This window comes from Leptonychotes weddellii, chromosome 5 (genome assembly GCF_054177405.1).
Source record: "Leptonychotes weddellii isolate Sample4059 chromosome 5, ASM5417740v2, whole genome shotgun sequence".
NCBI lineage: Eukaryota > Metazoa > Chordata > Mammalia > Carnivora > Phocidae > Leptonychotes > Leptonychotes weddellii.
In genome coordinates, this window is record NC_138373.1 from 15,739,873 (window position 1) to 15,759,537 (window position 19,665).

At 45.6% G+C, this 19,665-nt stretch overlaps 1 protein-coding gene across 1 annotated transcript in view; it reads left to right on the forward strand.

Annotated features, from left to right (window-relative positions):
- Nucleotides 1-15,557, forward strand: part of LOC102735857 (eukaryotic translation initiation factor 3 subunit C) — a 22,522-nt gene extending 6,965 nt beyond the window's left edge. The window contains exons 9-21 of the mRNA XM_006733946.3: nucleotides 5,463-5,622; nucleotides 6,012-6,115; nucleotides 6,572-6,713; nucleotides 6,921-7,046; nucleotides 7,170-7,263; nucleotides 8,072-8,262; nucleotides 8,462-8,686; nucleotides 12,718-13,081; nucleotides 14,536-14,695; nucleotides 14,789-14,854; nucleotides 14,944-15,031; nucleotides 15,125-15,287; nucleotides 15,384-15,557. Coding sequence (XP_006734009.1) covers nucleotides 5,463-5,622; nucleotides 6,012-6,115; nucleotides 6,572-6,713; nucleotides 6,921-7,046; nucleotides 7,170-7,263; nucleotides 8,072-8,262; nucleotides 8,462-8,686; nucleotides 12,718-13,081; nucleotides 14,536-14,695; nucleotides 14,789-14,854; nucleotides 14,944-15,031; nucleotides 15,125-15,287; nucleotides 15,384-15,466 — 1,966 coding nt within the window. The 3' untranslated portion in view covers nucleotides 15,467-15,557. The remainder of the gene's footprint in view (nucleotides 1-5,462; nucleotides 5,623-6,011; nucleotides 6,116-6,571; nucleotides 6,714-6,920; nucleotides 7,047-7,169; nucleotides 7,264-8,071; nucleotides 8,263-8,461; nucleotides 8,687-12,717; nucleotides 13,082-14,535; nucleotides 14,696-14,788; nucleotides 14,855-14,943; nucleotides 15,032-15,124; nucleotides 15,288-15,383) is intronic.
- Nucleotides 15,558-19,665: the final 4,108 nt, after the last annotated feature.

Here is a 19,665-nt window from a genome sequence, read left to right on the forward strand (position 1 = left end):
GGCTTCCCTGCTCCGATCCCTGGGAGCTCTGCCGCACTCCGGCACCCCCGATCTTCCTGTGACCCCGAGGGTCCTGAGACCACACTGTCCCGGAGGGTTCCACCCCCCGCTTAGCCACCAGAGTGACGTCCCTCGGCGGAGCAGACTTTTAAAAGTTCCGATTTTGTGCTCCGCGGCTCTATCACTTGCCAGAATCGGCCGACGGAGGCCCCTCCCCCGCCATCTATCCTCCCGAATATCGCCTCGGATTCACTTCTCCGCACGTCCTACCTTCCAGAACGTGGTCGCTTTTCTGTTCAGAGAGTTGTTGCTATTCCTTTGTTCGATCTCCTGTTGGGTTTGTAGGTGTTCAGAATGGTTTGATCCCTATCCAGCTGAATTCCTGAGAGGAGACGAAATCCAGGTCTCCTACTCCTCCGCCATCTTGCTCCGCCCCCAAGATTAATCCTATCTTAATTATTTTCTTTCTCAATCACTTTTTTCTCCTTAAGCCATTTCTAGATTGTATTCTTTTTTTCCCCTCTTACTCAATTTGTTTCCCTCTACTGGTTTGGGAGTTACATGCTATCCTTTTAGAGATTACCCTTGATTTATATTTTTAGCCTGTGAAATTTTATTTTGTATACCTAATTAAAAAAAAAAAATCTAGGGGCGCCTGGGTGGCTCAGTCGTTAGGCGTCTGCCTTCGGCTCAAGTCATGATCCCAGGGTCCTGGGATCCAGCCCCACATCGGGCTCCCTCCTTGGTAGGAAGCCTGCTTCTCCCTCTCCCACTCCCCCTGCTTGTGTTCCCTCTCTCGCTCTGTCTCTCTCTGTCAAATAAATGAATAAAATCTTAAAAAAAAAATCTAAAATTAGGTTGAGTTAAAATTCCAGTTGACAGAAGTTGAGTTAACCATGGGCTCCTCAAAGGTCTTTGACTTGAGTTTGATTTTATGTCAACGAATAATTCAGAGAGACTATATTTTACTTGTGTCACAAGACCAGTTTTTAAGGGTGATTTCCAACCAAAACGAAAGCAAGATTTATATAAGGAAAAAGAACGAGGAGAGAGAAACCACAGATGGTATGGGAACAGTGAATTTTGATTGCACGTTTTTTTCTCATTAGCTATCTAAGCCAACCAGCGTTGGTGTTAGTTGTTAATGGGTTTTCTAGAAGCATGACCGTCTGTTTCCATGTCTGCTAGGATCCTTTTTCAGCGTCTCCATATTAAATCAGTCTATACCCTTTTCCTCATCAGATTTTCTCAGCTTTTATTTTTTGGTTAAAACAAGCACATAAAGGAATGGGTTTAATCTCAAGAGCTTCCATCTCTTTTTGGTGTGCAGTAAGGCTGTCTAGCAACATTAAGGCCCCTGGACATTAGGTAGTAGGTTTGGGCAGAAAATACGAGGCCAGTCACAAATATTATAAGAAACATCAGAGTCTTTGTTCTGTTTAATTTTTTAATCAGGATAAGCCCATCTGTGGGAATGCTTTAAAGAATCAGTTTAGTGAACTTTTAAATCACATAGATTTTTTTCTCTTTTTTCAAGTGGCTTTTTTCTTTAGCACCCAAGCCTAGGGGAGGAGCAAAGGGAGAGGGAGAAGCAGGTTCCCCGCTGAGCAGGGAGCCTGATGCGGGGCTCGATCGCAGGATTCCAGGATCATGACCCTGAGCCAAAGGCAGTCGCTTAACTGACTGAGCCACCCAGGAGCCCCTCAAGTAGCTTTTTTCTTAATTGATATATTCTTCCAAAATATCCAAGTGCAGTAAGATGTTATTCATTGAACATCTTTATTATAGTTTTGGCTGACTTTATTATAGTTTTTATTTAAATAAAATTATTTTAATTAATTCTTAGCTAAGGAAGTTATTAATGTGAGTTTGGGGCTAAAATGTTGATTTAACTTGCTATATGGACATTAGAGGTAAATTACAGATCACACGTTAATGTTTCCAAATTTGTAGTTGGGTAGGAATTCTTAAGTACAAACTGATGAAATCTAGTGTCTTGGATCCCTTCTGATAAATTACCACGTTAGACTCTTAATCAAATGTGAGTGTTGGTTCACCGCCTTGGGTGTTCTGAGGATGAAATCTGAAGCTGGCCCCTGTACATGGAGGGCAGGGAGAGACCAAAGAAAGAGGCAGATATCTCTCCAGGTGGGCAGGTGGCAGGTTTCATAAGCAAGGGAACTGACAGGCGAGACTTGTCTTGGAAGGCGGCAAGGCTGGTACATCTTTGCACCCACCCACAAGAATCATACAAGTTATATAGAGGCCTTAACGTAGTGTCACATGTACAGTCCAGATGGTCTTAACACGTTACTCACAAGGCTGCATTCTTGAAACGGCCCCCAGAATGGGAATGGTGGGCAGAACGTATATCGCAAGGATGGAGAGAGGGTAAGGGGTCTCCCGTTGCCCATGGCCCGCTCAAGGGTCAGCCGGCAGTTACGTCCTCTCGATGCCCTTCAACAGTGAACAATCATGACTTTTTTAAAACTTAATATTTAACTTTGAAACAGTGAGCAATCAAGATTTTTTTGAAACTTTGATAATATTTAACTTGATAAGGTCGGCAGTGGAGAAAAAAGGCAAAAAAGATTAACTCGAGTAAAAGAGAAGGAAGACACATAATAAAACGTAAGTTTGTTGTCTATTATGAACCTTGATTAGAAGGTGTATTGGAGCAAGTTAGCTACATCTGGTAGCATGATTGGCCTGTGGAATTTCACAGAGATGCTGCCTACTTCTAAGAGTTACTGGCTTCTGAAGGCCTGTGTGTGTGTGTGTGTGTGTGAAAGAGAGAGCGAGAACCTCAGGATGAATCTGGTGGGACTGGATGTCCAAACTGTTAGGATCCTAAGCAAGAGTGTCTAGGGGCTCTAGATCAGTAGTTGTTGTTAAGAGGGTGTGGAATAATCCTTCTTCAGCGTAGTGTTAGGGCTAACTTCTGTTGGTGTCTCTTAATATCTTTTGTCTCTTGGCTACATATTTAAATAGAAGTGTATTTGGTGATGTCTCATTGGGAAAGTGGCTTGCATCAATTCGATGTATAACAGAACATAAACATTAGTTTTCTAATTTTTAACTAGATGTGAATACACCAAGGTATAATCTATCATAGGGGAGAGGTCAAGCCAAATTTTAGTCTTCCAATTAGAATTTCATAGGGTGAGAGTGGCACCTGGCTGTCTCAATTGGTGGAGCATGGAACTCTTTTTTTTTTTTTTTTAAGATTTTATTTATTTATTTGACAGAGAAATAGCGAGAGAGGGAACACAAGCAGGGGGAGTGGGAAAGGGAGAAGCAGGCTTCCCGCCGAGCAGGGAGCCAGATGTGGGGCTCGATCCCAGGGCCCCCCAACCAGCTGAGCCACCCAGGCACCCTGGAGCATGGAACTCTTGATTTCAGGGTTGTGAGTTCGAGCCCCATGTTGGGTGTAGAGATTACTTAAAAATGAAATCTTTAGGGGCGCCTGGGTGGCTCAGTTGTTAAGCATCTGCCTTCGGCTCAGGTCATGATCCCAGGGTTCTGGGATCGAGCCCCGCATCAGTCTCCCTGCTCCGCAGGAAGCCTGCTTCTCCCTCTCCCACTCCCCCTGCTTGTGTTCCCTCTCTCGCTGCATCTCTCTCTGTGAAATAGAATCTTAAAAAAAAAAAAAAAAAATGAAATCTTTAAAAAAAAAAAAAGGAATTTCATAGGTTGAGAGTTCATTGTGTTTTTGAAGTAAGAATCCCAATATCCTTAGGGCTAGGAGTAAAATTTTAGGCCTGGAAAGATTAAGTTCTTTTGAAATTTAAGCAGCATTGATTTTAAAAATAGCATTAGGTTTTTTGATCTTTTCAGAGCTTTAGGGATATGACCAAGAGGTTTCAGTTTAGTTAAACATACTTAGTATGTTTGCAAAGGATTTTACCTATAAAGTGAGCTTTTGAGTGTTGCTGTAGTACAGGGAGAAAACCCACAAGCTGTTGAGTTCTGGCATACATCATTTGGCAAGCGGAAAAGTGATCCAGCTGGCAAATTTATAAATTATTACTAAAACATATTCAGACCTTTTAAGCAGTTAAAATGAAATTTGTTTGTAGATATTTAAATGGCAATTGATGAGAATTATAATTTGAGTATCTGTTGAGTCTGGAAAGATTTGTTCATCAGTATCTATGTAAAGTTTGAGATAATTTGTTTCTGTTGTTGAGTTTATATTTCATTATATAGTATTAAAGTTTGGAGATGGTTTCAGACACCAAGTGGCCTGAGACCACTTTGGGATTGCCAGTGGTCTTTTTGCTTTTATAGGGGAATTTTGTTGTCCTGAACAATTGTTTTTTATTTTTATTTATTTATTTTTTTTAAGATTTTTATTTATTAGAGTACAAGCAGGGGAAGCGGCAGGCAGAGGGAGAGGGAGAAGCAGCCTCCCCACTGAGCAGCGACCCCGATGCGGGACTCAATCCCAGGACCCTGGGATCATGACCTTAGCCAAAGGCAGATGCTTAACCGACTGAGCCACCCAGGGGCCCCGAACAATTGTTGTTGTTGTTCTTTTAAGATTTTATTTATTTATTTGACAGAGATACAGCAAGAGAGGGAACACAAGCAGGGGGAGTGGGAGAGGGAGAAGCAGGCCTCCCACCAAACAGGGAGCCCGATGCGGGGCTCGATCCCAGGACCCTGGGACCATGACCTGAGCCGAAGGCAGACGCTTAACGACTGAGCCACCCAGGCGCCCCCAAACAATTGTTTTTTAAATTCAGAATTTAGTTTGTTTTTTTTTTTTTAAAGATTTTATTTATTTATTTGAGGGAGAGAATGAGAGAGAGCATGAGAGGGAAGAGGGTCAGAGGGAGAAGCAGACTCCCCGCTGAGCAGGGAGCCCGATGCGGGACTCGATCCAGGGACTCCAGGATCATGACCTGAGCCGAAGGCAGTCGCTTAACCAACTGAGCCACCCACGCGCCCCAGAATTTAGTTTAATTCTCATAAGCGTGGAGCAGTCAGTCTGGGAACAGCAAATTTTTTTATGCTAATTTCAAACTGATGGTGGCTGGTGAAAAGATTAGATAGAGCAACTAGTATTAAAGAGCAACTGTGAGAACAACTGTCTCTCTTACGGATATAGTTTCCTCTGGAAAACCTGGGAGGTTAGCTGTGGGGCAACATGGCAGGCTGTTTCTGTGTCCACGGTGGCTGGGTTGGCCCCTCTACCTTAATAGGCCAGGCCCCGTTGTTCCCTTCATAAGGTTTTCTTAGTGGGTGTGATATGGTGACAGGCCTTGGTTAGTAGTCTGGTAGATTCACATGCTTGATAGTCCTTGCTTTGGTTATGGTTATGGTTAACTTTAGTTCACTCTCATAGAATATAACTTGAACCCAGGGCTTGATGGAGAAAAAGAGAAGTTCGTGGGAAGAAGAGGCCTTAGAGGTGGAGTGGGGACTGGTCTTTCATGTTCTCCCATGTCTCCTGGCAGGGCCCCCACCACAGAGGAGGACAAGAAGGCGGCTGAGAAGAAACGGGAGGACAAAGCCAAGAAAAAGCACGATAGGAAATCTAAGCGCCTGGATGAGGAGGAGGAAGACAACGAAGGCGGGGAGTGGGAAAGGGTCCGGGGTGGAGTGCCCCTCGTTAAGGTGAGGGCTTTAGTGTTTCGTGTTTTTTGGTTTTGGGGTTTTTTGTTTTTGTTTTTTTTTAAGGTTTATTTATTTATTTGAGAGAGCATGTGCACATGCTTGAGTGGGGAAAGGGGCACAGGGAGAGAATCTTCAAGCAGACTCCTTGCTGAGCATGGAGCCCAATGCGGGCCTCAATTCCATGACCCATGAGATCATGACCTGAGCCAAAACCAAGAGCCACACGCTTAAATGACTGAGCCACCCAGGTGCCCTGGGCTTTAGTATTAAAATGAATTGAGAAACCATTTGGGAAAGCATACAGGTGCCCCCCTGGTTGGTTTGGGAGAAAAGTTAGGGTAAGAATGGATTTATATCAGCTTGCACATGATAGGACATGTGTTGCCCAGGAGAAGCCAAAAATGTTTGCCAAGGGGACCGAGATCACCCACGCTGTTGTCATCAAGAAACTGAATGAGATCCTACAGGCACGAGGCAAGAAGGGAACGGATCGGTAAGATTCATGGGCCTGGACTGTGAGATTACAGGGTGAATGCTCTCTCTAAAACATGGATGGAGGTTGGTGGGGAAATAGCACTGTTTGGAAAGATCTGTGTGTGGCTATAGTTGAAGGACTGGTATACTTGGAACATACTAGTCAAAAATTTTCTGCTCTTTACTCTCCCTTTGATCTTAAACCAGTCACTTAAAACTTTGGGGATTATTTTCTCATCTGCAAAATGGGAATACTCACGTTCTTTAATTATTTGGTAACTGAAGAGGATGGCAGATTGTTAGCATTATTGCTGCTTCTGTTTGGAATTTATAAAGGAGAAGCAAGTACGCAGGTGGTGAGGATAGGAGGGTAATGGGAATGACGCTGCCTTGCTTGCCTGAAGAGGGCACGCTGTGACAGGATGAGGTTTTTTGATTTGTCTCTGTTACCTCACCCCCTTCTGTTCCCCTCCAGGGCAGCCCAGATTGAACTGCTGCAGCTGCTGGTTCAGATTGCATCTGAAAACAACCTGGGGGAGGGTGTTATAGTCAAGATCAAGTTCAATATCATCGCCTCTCTTTATGACTACAACCCGAACCTGGCCACGTACATGAAGGTGAGGGCAATGAAGAGGAGCATCCTAGAGCTGAACTAGTGGTTTGGTCGGGGTGGGGGTGGGGGGTTGCCTAATGTCTTAAAACTTGAGGACTGTGGGAGCAGTCTTGGTAGTTGAAGGCCCCATGGATTCCTGGTGAAGGGGCTCTTGGGAGGCCTCTGCTTCTTCCACCTTCACGCCTCTCACTGCCATCTGTTCTCTTGACAGCCTGAGATGTGGCAGAAGTGCCTGGACTGCATCAATGAGCTGATGGACATCCTGTTTGCAAACCCCAACATCTTTGTTGGAGAGAACATTCTGGAGGAGAGTGAGAACCTGCACAATGTTGACCAGGTAAAGAGAGAAATTGAAGGTGTGTGTTGTTTACTTGCGAAGGCTCAGTGGAGACAGAAGGGTCAAAGCCTGGCACTGAGATCTGGGCTAATTTGTTTGCTCTTCCTTTGCCTTCTTGTCTAGCCACTTCGTGTCCGTGGCTGTATCCTAACCCTGGTGGAACGAATGGATGAAGAATTTACCAAAATAATGCAAAATACTGATCCTCACTCTCAAGGTAAGCTTGGGCAAGCGTGGGCATCAGTGAGAGGGAAGGTGCAGGGAATAAAACTAAGGGTTTTATTAACAAAGTATCTGGGGAGCGAGCCCTTCCCTTACCCCAGAATTCACACAGAGGGCCTGGGAAGATGCTAGGCCCCACTGCCATAGCTTCAGATTCAATAGGTCGGGGTGGGGGGTGTCCTCCAAATTTTGCGTTTCTTACATATTGCCAGGTGATGCTGCTATGGAGGGACTATACTTTGAGAATCATTGGGGTCTGGCGTCAGTCCACTTTCTTGTTTGGCTTGGATCAGAGGCATTTGGGTTGGGGAAAGTGCAAGACATTTACTCAGTGAAATATGAATGCCCACATGTGCCCACTGAGTCAGGGGTGTAGTGATGAACGAGGCAGCCAGAGGCCTTTCACGCTTCACTGAATCTTACATTTCAGTGCTGGAGAAAGGCATTTCAATGAGTTAATAAAATGCAATTGTAGAAATTTAAATAGGGACAGGGACCTGTGTTAGTGAGAGATAGGGTGGCCACCGTAGATAATGGTTGAAGAAAGCATCTTAAGGCGTAAGGTGGGGGCCATTTAAGGTAAGATCCAAATGAGGAGGAGGAGTTAATCGGGAGGAAGCAGCAGAAGAGCACACCCAGAGGAACAGAAGTGTGAGCGTGCAGGGAGGGGATGGTGTTTTCAGGGCACAGTGAGGAGACTGCTGATGGGTGCATAAAAAACCTAGAGGTAGTTGGATTGATGGGGGACAGATAATGGGGAAAGCCCGGCACCCGGCTGAGCGGAGGGGGGCTCTCCCTGCCAGAGTACGTGGAGCACCTGAAGGACGAGGCGCAGGTGTGTGCAATCATCGAGCGTGTGCAGCGCTACCTGGAGGAGAAGGGCACCACCGAGGAGATCTGTCGCGTCTACTTGAGGCGCATCCTCCACACCTACTACAAGTTTGATTACAAGGCCCACCAGCGGCAGCTCACCCCCCCTGAGGGCTCCTCAAAGGTGAGTCTTCGCAGCCACGTCGCGGGGGAGAGGGAGGTGTCTGTCTGGACGTGACGGCAAATCCGTTCCCTGGGAATTCTCTGAGGCGGAGCAGGGAGGGCCAGGCACGAGGCTGGACAGAGTCTCACCTTTGGTTGCTGAAGCCTGAGCCGTCTCTGCCGGATCTTCTCCTGACGACATCCTGCCCCACTCTCCCCAGTCTGAGCAAGACCAGGCAGAGAACGAGGGCGAGGACTCGGCTGTGCTGATGGAGAGGCTGTGCAAGTACATCTACGCCAAGGACCGCACAGACCGCATCCGCACGTGCGCCATCCTCTGCCACATCTACCACCATGCCCTGCACTCCCGCTGGTACCAGGCGCGGGACCTCATGCTCATGAGCCACCTGCAAGACAACATTCAGCACGCAGACCCGCCAGTGCAGGTAGGATGGGAAGGAGGCGCTCTGGCCCCGCCCTTGGGGCAGGATGGCTCCACCAGGTTAGCTACCTGTCTGGCTGGTCCTTCCCACGTGCTGACATGCTCTGATCCTCCTGCCCATTCCCGTGTTGTGGCCTCTTCTGACAGCACTAGAGGCCTCTGGGCTGGAGACTTGGGTTCAGCTAACGCTTACGATCCTAGTGTGTGTCTAGTTGAGAGCATTAGGAAATCTCTTATTTTAGAAGGTGAGAAAAACCTTAAGTCGTTAAACTAAGGAAAGACGGGACCCAGATGCAGTGTGGTGTGTTGGGACAGGACAGTGGGACCGCTGACTGTGCATGTGGCAGTGCTGTGGGGGACACTGACACACGGGAGCATTGCAGCTGTGTCTAAGCGCAGGTCCTGTAAATGTGTTTAAAACAATGAAGCAATCTTGAAGTGGAGAACAGTGCACATTGTGAACCTGCAAACCTGAGGCGAACCCATGTGATGACGGTTTTTAAATAGCATTCCCATTTGTCCTTTCTTATTCCAGTGCGTGGATTTATCTCAAGTTCTTGATCTGTGTTCCTCTTGATAGACTCCTGGTCTGTTTTCAGTGTGGGGCTATCATAAAGAAGCTATCAGGAACATTTTTAAGCCTTTGTGTGGCTGTACGTTTTCTTTTGGGTAAATAGTTAAGAGTAGAATTTGCTGGGGCGCCTGGGTGGCTCAGTCGTTAAGCGTCTGCCTTCGGCTCAGGTCATGATCCCAGGGTCCTGGGATCGAGTCCCACATCAGGCTCCCTGCTCGGCGGGAAGCCTGCTTTTCCCTCTCCCACTCCCCCTGCTTGTGTTCCTGCTCTCGCTATCTCTCTCTCTGTCAAATAAATAAATAAAATCTTTAAAAAAAAAAAAAAAAGTAGAATTTGCTGTATCAAAGTGTAGATGTGTGTCCAGTTTTATAAGAAACCCAAAAGTGGTTACACCACTTTACACTCGTACCAGAATGTGTGCATATTATACTCCTTGTTGATATATGGTGCTGTTTATCTTTTCAATTTAAGCCATGTTGGTTGTTGTTTAATGGAATCTCGTTACGGTGTTGGTTCCTAGTTCCCTGGTAACCCCTGAAGTTGACCACTTTTCATTGGATGCCAGGCGTTTGTCAAATGAATGTTTTCCAGATATTTTCTTCCTGTGTGTGTTCTACCGATTCATTTTTAATAGCATGTCTTGTGGTGTAGTCTAACAGTTTTTTCTTTTATGCTTATTATTTTCGGGGTCCTGTCTAAAGAAACCTTCACAGTTAACAAAGATACTTTTTTTTTTTTTTGAAAGTTCTTAAAGGTTTTAGCTTTCACATTTAGATGGTATGAAGTCAGGGTCAAAGACATTCTTTCCCCATCATACTGTTTTGGTGCCTTTGTGGAAAACCGCATGTAAAAGCCCATATGGCCTCATAATTGTAAGTGTGTTTTTGTTCTGTTTCATTCATTCATCTCTGCCTGTAAATAAGTTTTAAAGTCAGGTAGTATGAGTCTTTCCATTTTGGTCTTTTTTAAGAACGCTTTGGATATTCTGTAATCTTTGCATTTCCACATAAATTTTGGAATTCTATTGTCAATTTCTACAAAAATGCCTCCTGGAATTCTGTGGAATCTATAAATCAGTTTTGAGAAAATTGACATCTTAATAACAACATTGAACCTTTCAGTCTTATACCTTATCTCTTTGTGTAATTTCTCTCTGCAGCGTTTTATGATTTTCACTGTAGAAGTATTGCACGTCTCTTAAGAAATTACTCCTGAAGTGGCTCCTGGGTGGCTCAGTTGGTTAAGCTTCTGACTCTTGATTTCGGCTCAGGTCATGATCTCCGGGTCGAGAGATCGAGCCCTGCACTGGGTTCCATGCTGGGCATGAAGCCTGCTTAAGATTCTGTCTCTCTCTCCCACTACCCCCCCCTCCCCCCCCACCCCCCCTCCCCTGCCGTGCTTTCTCTCTCTCCCTCTCCAAAAAAAAAAGAAGAAATTATTCCTGAATATTATGAGTCTGAATGCTATTGTAATTGTAATTTTTTTATTTCATTTTCCAATTGTTAATTAACTACTGGTATATAAAAATACAGTTCATTTTTGTATTTTGGTCTTAAATGCATCTGTTTTGCTAAATTTACTTATTTGGTTTAATAGTCTATTCACTTGTTTGTTTAGCTTTTCTGCCAAAATAATCATGTCATCTGCATATAGATAGTTTTATTATTATACCAGTCTTTATGACTTTCCTCTTTCCTTTTTTTTTTTACTTTAAAAGATTTTATTTGTTTATTAGAGGTAGGGGGAGAGGATGAGCGGGAGAGAGGGGCAGAGGGAGAGGGAGAAACAGACAGGGAGCCCAGGACCCCGGGATCATGACCTGAGCCAAAGGCAGATGCTTAACCAATTAAGCCACCCAGGTGCCCCTCCTTTTTTCTCTCTTTCTTGCCATATTGCAATAACTTAGATATCCAGTACTTAGTGCTGCATAGAAGTAGTGAGAGCAAACACCTCGCCTTGTCCCCAGTCTTAGGGAAGTGGTCAGCATTTTACCACTGAGTATAACGTTAGCTGTAGTATTTTTGTAGATGCACTTTCTCAGATTGACGAAGTTCTCTTCTGATCCTAGTTGAGAATTTTTGTCCTATATAGATGGTTGAATTTTGTCAAGAGCTTTTTCTGCATCTACTGATACGATGCAGTTACTTCTCCTTTATTGTGTTCATGTGATGAGTAACCATGATTTTAGATTTTTGTATCAGCTTTTCATTGCAGAGATATGGCCTATTTGATCATGATCTATTACCTCTTTTTATATATGGCTGGATTGTGTGTGCTAATACTTTTTCAGGCTCTTTGCATCTGTGTTCAGGACTGGTACTGATCTATATACTTTTATTGTCATCGATAAAGACTTTATCTGCACCCCCCCACACCCAGAATCTATACTACTTAAAATCTTCCCCTATCTTAATTAGTGGCAAGTCCATATTTTCAATTGCCTAGGCCAGAAATCTCGGAGTCAGACTCGATTCTTGTTTTTCTTTCACATCCCTCCTCTGACTCCCCTGCCTCTTGTATTCAGAGTCCACACCTGACTGCTTATCACTTCCACTGTTGCCCTCTGGTCGGAGCCACCATCTCTTCCTGGTCTCTGCTTCTGCCTTTTCCTTCAGGCTGTTCCTAATGCAGCAGCCAGGGTTAACCCTGTTAAGTCAGATTATATCATTTATTTTCTCAAAAGCTTCCCATGGTTTCCCATTTTAAAAACATTAATGTGGGGGCGCCTGGGTGGCTCAGTCGTTAAGCGTCTGCCTTCGGCGCAGGTCATGATCCCAGGGTCCTGGGATCGAGCCCCACATCGGGCTCCCTGCTCTGCGGGAGGCCTGCTTCTCCCTCTCCCACTCCCCCTGCTTGTGTTCCCTCTCTCGCTGTCTTTCTCTCTGTCAAATAAATAAAATCTTAAAAAAAAAAAACACATTAATGTGGCCTGCGGGCCATGTGCTTGCCTGTCCAGTTTATGCTCACATCTTTACAGTTCCAGCCATATAGCTCTCCTGGTTCCTTGAGTACACCTCGCACAGTTCTTCCACAGGGGCCTTTTTGCATTGACTTTTCCTTTTTTCTAGAATACTCTTCCAGATATCTGCATGACTTGGTCTCTTTTTTTCTGTCAGGTTTTTATTTAAACATGCCCTTCAAAATGAGGCCTTCCCTAGTTATCCTATATAAAATTGGGAGTTCCTACCACCACCACATGGCTCCCTTCTTAACTCCCTCCTGTGTTTTATTTTTCTCCTTGGCCTGCGTACCCATCTGCATATTGTGGTTATTTTGTTCTCCATCCCCTTATCCCTAGAACGTAAGCTCCGTGGAAGGATGGGGACTTGTCTGTTTTGTTCTCTGTCCCAGCGCATAGCCTAGTGCTTAGCACCTCGGAGGTGCTCAGCGTAGATTTGTTGACTGGATGAACAGCTTGCCTTGTGGTTGTCACTTCTGAGTGCGTTGCCCTTCATTCCCAGATCCTGTACAACCGCACCATGGTGCAGCTGGGCATCTGTGCTTTCCGCCAAGGCCTGACCAAAGATGCGCACAATGCCCTGCTGGACATTCAGTCCAGCGGCCGGGCCAAGGAGCTTCTGGGCCAGGGGCTGCTGCTGCGCAGCCTGCAGGAGCGCAACCAGGAGCAGGAGAAGGTGGAGCGGCGCCGGCAGGTGCCCTTCCACCTGCATATCAACCTGGAGCTGCTGGAGTGTGTTTATCTGGTGTCTGCCATGCTCCTGGAGATCCCTTACATGGCTGCCCACGAGAGTGATGCCCGCCGACGCATGATCAGCAAGCAGTTCCATCACCAGCTGCGGGTGGGCGAGCGACAGCCCCTGCTGGGTGAGTGTGGGGCTCTGCAGGGCAGCAGACTTGCTCATTCGTCCCTTGATGCCTTTTCTAAGATTTTATTTACTTATTTGAGTGAGAGGGAGAAGCAGGCTTCCCGCCGAGCAGGGAGCCCGATGTGGGACTCAATCCCAGGACCCTGGGATCATGACCTGAGCCGAAGGCGGATGCTTAACTGACTGAGCCGCCCAGGTGCCCAGAAGCTTTATTTTATTTTAATTGCAAAATTGAAAAAGTCTGTATCTCCAGCATCACTTAGGGCTCTCTGGCTCACTGCAGTCCCTGCCTCTCTATGACTGCCTAGGACCAAAAGGCAGTTTCTAGTTCAGGTCTGTGCTACTGTTGGTTTTGTAGAGAAATAGTCTTTGAATCTCTAACTTTGCCTCTTTCATTTATTTTTTTTAATTATTTTTTTAAGATTTTATTTATTTACTTGTCACAGAGAGAGAGTGCACAAGCAGGGGAGTGGCGACAGGCCGGAGGAGAACCAGGCTCCCCACTGAGCAAGGTGCCCGATGCAGGACTCGATCCCAGGACCCTGAGATCATGACCCGAGCCAAAGGCAGATGCTTAGCGGACTGAGCCACCCAGGCGTCCCTAACTTTCCCTTTTTTAAAAGTGACAAAGTAGAAGCTGATCAGAAGGGTTGTGTTCTCTTCCTTATACTTAGCCTCATTCATACATTTCTCTTTGGGCTGATCTGTTACACCTTTGAGCTTGCTCCCTGTGCTAGGGTCTGCTGTGTCATGTTTCTTTACACCTGCCATCCATTCCAGTCATAGTGGTTTTGCATTTTAGTTGTCTACTCTGAATTCCAGTTACTCTTGTTTGCCATGTTTTCTTCTCCTGGGTTGTCTTTAAAGAAAAATACGCTGAAGCAGTGATAATACAGATATGGTTAAATCCTGAAGGTGGTATAAGAAGGAATGATGTTTGGCAGATACAGTTCCAATTGAGATATTAGAAATTTTTTTAGGTCAGGGCACCTGGATGCCTCAGTTGGTTAAGTGTCCCAACTCTTGATCTTAGCTCAGGTCTTGATCTCAGGGTCCTGAGTTCAGCCCCCATGTTTGGCTCCATGCTGGGTGTGGAGCCTACTTAAAAAAAAGAAGGAAGAAAAAATTTGTTTAGGTCAGGAAATCTAAGAATCTGACAACAGCTATGTACCTTTTCCTAGGGAAATGTATGTGAGGATAGACACAATAATTTGCCAACATTTTCAAGGGGCTCACCAATCCCCTGAAGCATGCCATAGACTGATTTAGTCTATATAAATATAGTTTGACATTAAGTGATTTATAGAATCATATAGCTGTTTAATGGAGAGCTGGGAGAATCCCAGTCTGGTTGTTTACTCTCCTGTCCCATGTTCTTCCTTGAGCGGTGCCTGAGGCAGGAGCCATGGTCCCAAGCTTCCCCTGGGCCCTGCCTCATTCCCAAACTTTCAGGTCCCCCTGAGTCAATGAGGGAACACGTGGTTGCTGCCTCCAAGGCTATGAAGATGGGCGACTGGAAGACCTGCCACAGTTTTATCATCAATGAAAAGATGAATGGCAAAGTGTGGGACCTTTTCCCCGAGGCCGACAAAGTCCGAACCATGCTGGTTAGGTGAGCAGAAAGGAGAGCCATGGTGGGCGGGGAACAAGACTGGTTGGCCTCCTTCCCTGAAGATCGCTCCCCTTTTCTCCCTTCTCTGCACAGGAAGATTCAGGAAGAGTCACTGCGGACCTACCTCTTCACCTACAGCAGCGTCTATGACTCCATCAGGTAGGATGGGCCCTGGGATGGCAGAGGGGCCCCAGCTTCGTGGTCCAGGCTCCTGATTGCTCCCTGCTCTCTGCCTTTTTTCTCCCCAGCATGGAGACTCTGTCTGACATGTTTGAACTGGACCTGCCCACTGTGCACTCCATCATCAGCAAGATGATCATTAACGAGGAGTTGATGGTAAGGGCCAGGGTGGAAAATGGGCAGGTGGAGTCATGGGGAGCTTGGAGTGGAGACCTGTGTCATGTCCGTTCTCTGCCTCACTCCCGTCAGGCCTCCCTGGACCAGCCGACGCAGACAGTGGTGATGCACCGCACGGAGCCCACCGCCCAGCAGAATCTGGCCCTGCAGCTGGCGGAGAAGCTGGGCAGCCTGGTGGAAAATAATGAGCGGGTGTTCGACCACAAGCAGGGCACCTACGGTGGCTACTTCCGAGGTCAGTGGTTCTGGCTCTCTGTTCTCCCGGGGTCCTGGCCCCCTTCCCACCTCTGCACTGTCATTCATGTCCTCCTCCCCTCTACTCCCCCCGCAGACCAGAAGGACGGCTACCGCAAGAACGAGGGCTACATGCGCCGGGGCGGCTACCGCCAGCAGCAGTCTCAGACAGCCTACTGATGGCCTCGCTGCTGTGTCTCCGGCCCAGGCCCTTCAGCCTCTCAGTCGTAGAGCACACCCCGAGTTATTAAAGTTCTGTGTAGTGTTGTTACAGTGCCTGCTTGTCTGCATGTTGCCACAGAGCTGGGTTGGACACATTCATTTGCTGATTATGTTTCTGAGCTTCTGCCACATGATAGGCACAAGGCTCAGGATGCAGAGATGACTCATATGTATCTCTGACTTCAGAGAGTCTGCTGCTCTTTGACATTGGACAGAAAATTTTAATACCATGTGATAAGTTCTACCAGGGGTTTGGAAGGTTTGCAAGGTGTTGAATAGGATGTGACTCCGGAGCATAACTATCAGGGAAGCATAACGGAGGCAGCAGCGCTGGTTGGACCTTGAGGGGGGTTTGGGTGGTGGTTCTCCAGGCAGGCGAAGGGGAGACTTAGTGTCGACCTGTGGGAAGTATGGTCCTTGGACCAGTGTGATCTGCAGTTAACCTGGACCTGAGAAAGACAAGGATCATGATTAAGAGTCAGCACTGAGAAACACGCCACCCCTGTGACATCTAAATGTGTGATCGTATTTCTTACTTGAATTGTGTTTCCAAAAGTATTGATCCACAGGAAATTGGCGAATTTTTGTAAATGATCCTCCACCACATTTGAGAAGCATGGATGTAGGCAAAGGAGAAAGAGCAAGTGCAAAGGATTGGAGGAGTGACAGAATAATGCGCTTGCTATAAAGTGTGTGGAGTACGGGCAGGAGGTAGGATGGGGCCCCCTCATCATTTCAAAAGCTTTGGACTTTTGAAAACAAAATACACAAATGGATCCAGTTTTGAGAAGAGTAATGGAGCAGCATTGTAGACTATGGGATTGGAGGCTAGAGAGCCAACCAGAAAATAAAAAGCATCTAGAGCCAGGGTGGTTAGGATCTGAGCTGAGGGGGGTCAAAGAGGGAGGGGTCAAAGAGGGATGTACAGAACAAGCTGGGGTGTCTGCAACCAGTTGAATGTGGAGGTAGTAGGAGTCAAGAACAAAAGGTTCTCCTGACTGGGAATAAATAGCTATAATAAGGCTATTAAGAAGATAAACTTGGGATAGTCTTTGTGTTCAGGAACATACAAACAGCTGGGTATGTAAGGTGGACCGAGAGTGTGGTTAGATTTTAAAATGTTGAGTTGAGACACATTTGGGACGTAAGCGAGGCAGCTGGAGATTAAGAGTTTGGATTGCATATACGTTAAGCTGCTATAACAAGGGGATTCCAAAACAGCGATGCAAACGAAGTAGTTTACTTCTCATGGGACAGTACAGAGGTAGGGGAGCGCTCCAGGCTTGGGGTTAAACCAACTGTGTTCCACAAGATCATCTAGGAACCCAGGGGTCCCACTGTCTTACTGCTCCACTGTCCCCTGGGTGGTGGTTCTCATCTACATGCTGAAAGCTGGTGCACCAGCCCCACGTCCTTGTGAAGCCCATTGGAGGGGGAAGCGGAAGTGGGGGGCCTGGGAAACTGCCCTGATCCCGTTGGCTAGAACTTAAGTCTCATATTCTCCCTATCCTGTAGGGAAAACTGAAATACCTGTAGCTGGATGGTTGTGTGTTCATTCAAACCTGGGGAGTTCTATTAATAAAAGAAGGGGCGAGTGGACACTGGGAGACAATTATTAGTCTATCATGGAAAAAGAACGGGAGATTTCGAAGTGAGTGGTTTATAAATGCTTGTCAGAGGTATAATAGGTAACGTTTGTCAGAGCCAACATGATCGGCCGCTTGTGTGCTGGTGTTTTACATGCCTCACTTCATTGAAATCTCTTAGAAACTTTCTATTATTTCCATTTTATAGATGGGGAAACTGAGGGCCAAAACAGGTGAAGTGATTTGCTGGAGATCACATAACTGGGAAGTAAGGGAAATAGATGCACAACAAGGTAGCCTGATTCTGTGAGCCTGGCTTTTAACCATTAGTGCTAATTATGCTTCTGGAAGGAGCAGCATAGAGGAGAGGGCTAAGGACTGAACTCTGAACATGTGAGTGGTGGGTCACAGAGAGGTAGAACCAGGCCGGAGAAGCGATGGAAAGGCTGAAGAGCCTATGCATCTCTGGGCTATGCTGACTTAATACTAAATGTGGCCCATTTAGCGTTCTTTAGCAGAAGGCAAAGCCATTCATTACATTGCCCACCTCCAAGGGGTCCCTTTCCTCTTCTGGTCTATGCATGGTAACCAGCCAACAGTGTTGTAAAAGCTCTCTGTCCAGGGCTAGATAATATTTTAAGCTTTGTGGGCCACAGATGACCTGTCACATACAAGTTTCCTGCCTTTTTTTTTTTTTTTTTTGAGAGAGAACAAGAGGTGTGTAGGGGCAGAGGGGGAGAGAGAGAGAGAGAGAATCTTATGCAGGCTCCACTCCCAGTGTGGAGCCCGACACAGGGCTTGATCTCACGACCCTGAGATGACCTAAGCCAAAATCAAGAGTCAGACACTTAACTGACTGAGCCACCCAGCGCCCCAACTTTGCTTTTGAACAACTCTTTAGAATTGTAAAATCCATTCTTGGTTGATTGTACAAAAATAATCCACAGACCAGATTTGTCCCAGTCCCTGTCCTAGATACAAAGTGATCGGTGCCCCTGGAATTGTATGACAGGGCATTACTGACCAAGGCCTACAATATGTTGGGCATTGTTTTACCTCAGCTCTGGCATTTTCTAGGGAAGAAAAAGAGATGACCTCTCCCAGTGCACACCCTTCAGTTTGTAAAAAACATATTCACGTTTTTCCCAAAAGAAAATTTTCAGAGTGTTTTTTAAAAATACCTAAAACTAACTTTTGTAAGCAAAACAAAAAAATTTCAGATTTACAAATAATTTTCAAAAGAAATAACATGAATTTGAACACTTTAGATGAAATGTAGCAGTTTTTGTAAAAAAAAAACCACCTCAGATGCACAAAATCTTAAAAAAGTATCTTCCCGATGATGCTTAAACAGCAAATTCAGATGAAAAAAGTGTTTTAAAAAACAGACTCTGAAGTAACTGCCCAACATGAGTTTGAGCTTATCTAGCTGGAACCTGATAATTGTTGTACAAATGAGCTCAGATTCAGAAGTTCACAAAATGAACTTCTCAAGGTCAGCTAATTGTACAAATCTAGCTGAAACAGTAGTCTTTTATGAAAACAAGATTAGATTCAGGAGTTTTCAAAACTAACTTCCCAGGAGGAGTTGGAACAAATTTAGAGGGTAAGAAAATTTTTTTTGTTAAACTCCAGAAGATCATCTCAAAAATATGTTCAAGCAAATCTGGGTGAAATAAAAATGAAGCAGCTTTTGAAAATTAAGCTCAGATTCATAAATTAGCAAAACTAACTTACTGTCATGAACTTGAGGAAATGGAGCTTGAGACAGCTGTTTTTGTGAAAATAAGCTCAAATTCACAGATTCTCCAATGTAACTTCCCAGCATCAGTTTGAGCAAAGTTAGCTGGGAAACAGCAGTAGTGACTTGTGAAACTATGTGAAAGTACGGGTTCGTGAGTTCTCAAAAGTTGCTTCCCGTCTTCTGATACTGGCCAAAAGTTAAGCCCAGTAGACCCTCCCTCCCACTGCTTGCAACTAAAAATGGGGGGAAAAAATACAAAAAGTTATTTAAAGACTCTGAAAAATAAAAGCAAGCAGATCAGGGAAGGAAGTAAAAACTTAAGCAATGTATACAGGAGTGAGATTCCTGGTGTTTTTCTTTGTTCGTGGCTTTTACCTCTGAGGTCAGGCTACAAAAACCCCAAAGGGATCCGTCTTAGCTGTGGTCACAGGACCAGGATAAGGGAACCTGTGATTGGAAAATGTAATCGGAAATCCCATTTCGTTTTTCTTTTTTTCCCCCCTCTGGCCTTCCCACAAGAATAGGCAGAAGTTGCAAGGTTGCAGTAGTTTGGTTCTGGTAGCTAAAACTCTTGTCACCTAGGTAGAGAAACCAGGGAAAGGGGACAGTGGTCTGAAGAAGGGAATCACCATTTTATTTTTCTCCTCCTGCTTGGGCCCAGGGATGCCCCTGTCCTAGGGCTCTATCTGTAGTAGAGGCCCAGGCAGTGAAAAACTTCTACAGAACCCTGTCTTTCTGACCAGAGAGAAAATTGCCTGCTGAAACAAAAATATTCATGAGGGGATTTTAACAGATTGAGTCTCACAACACAATAAAGATTGCTCAGG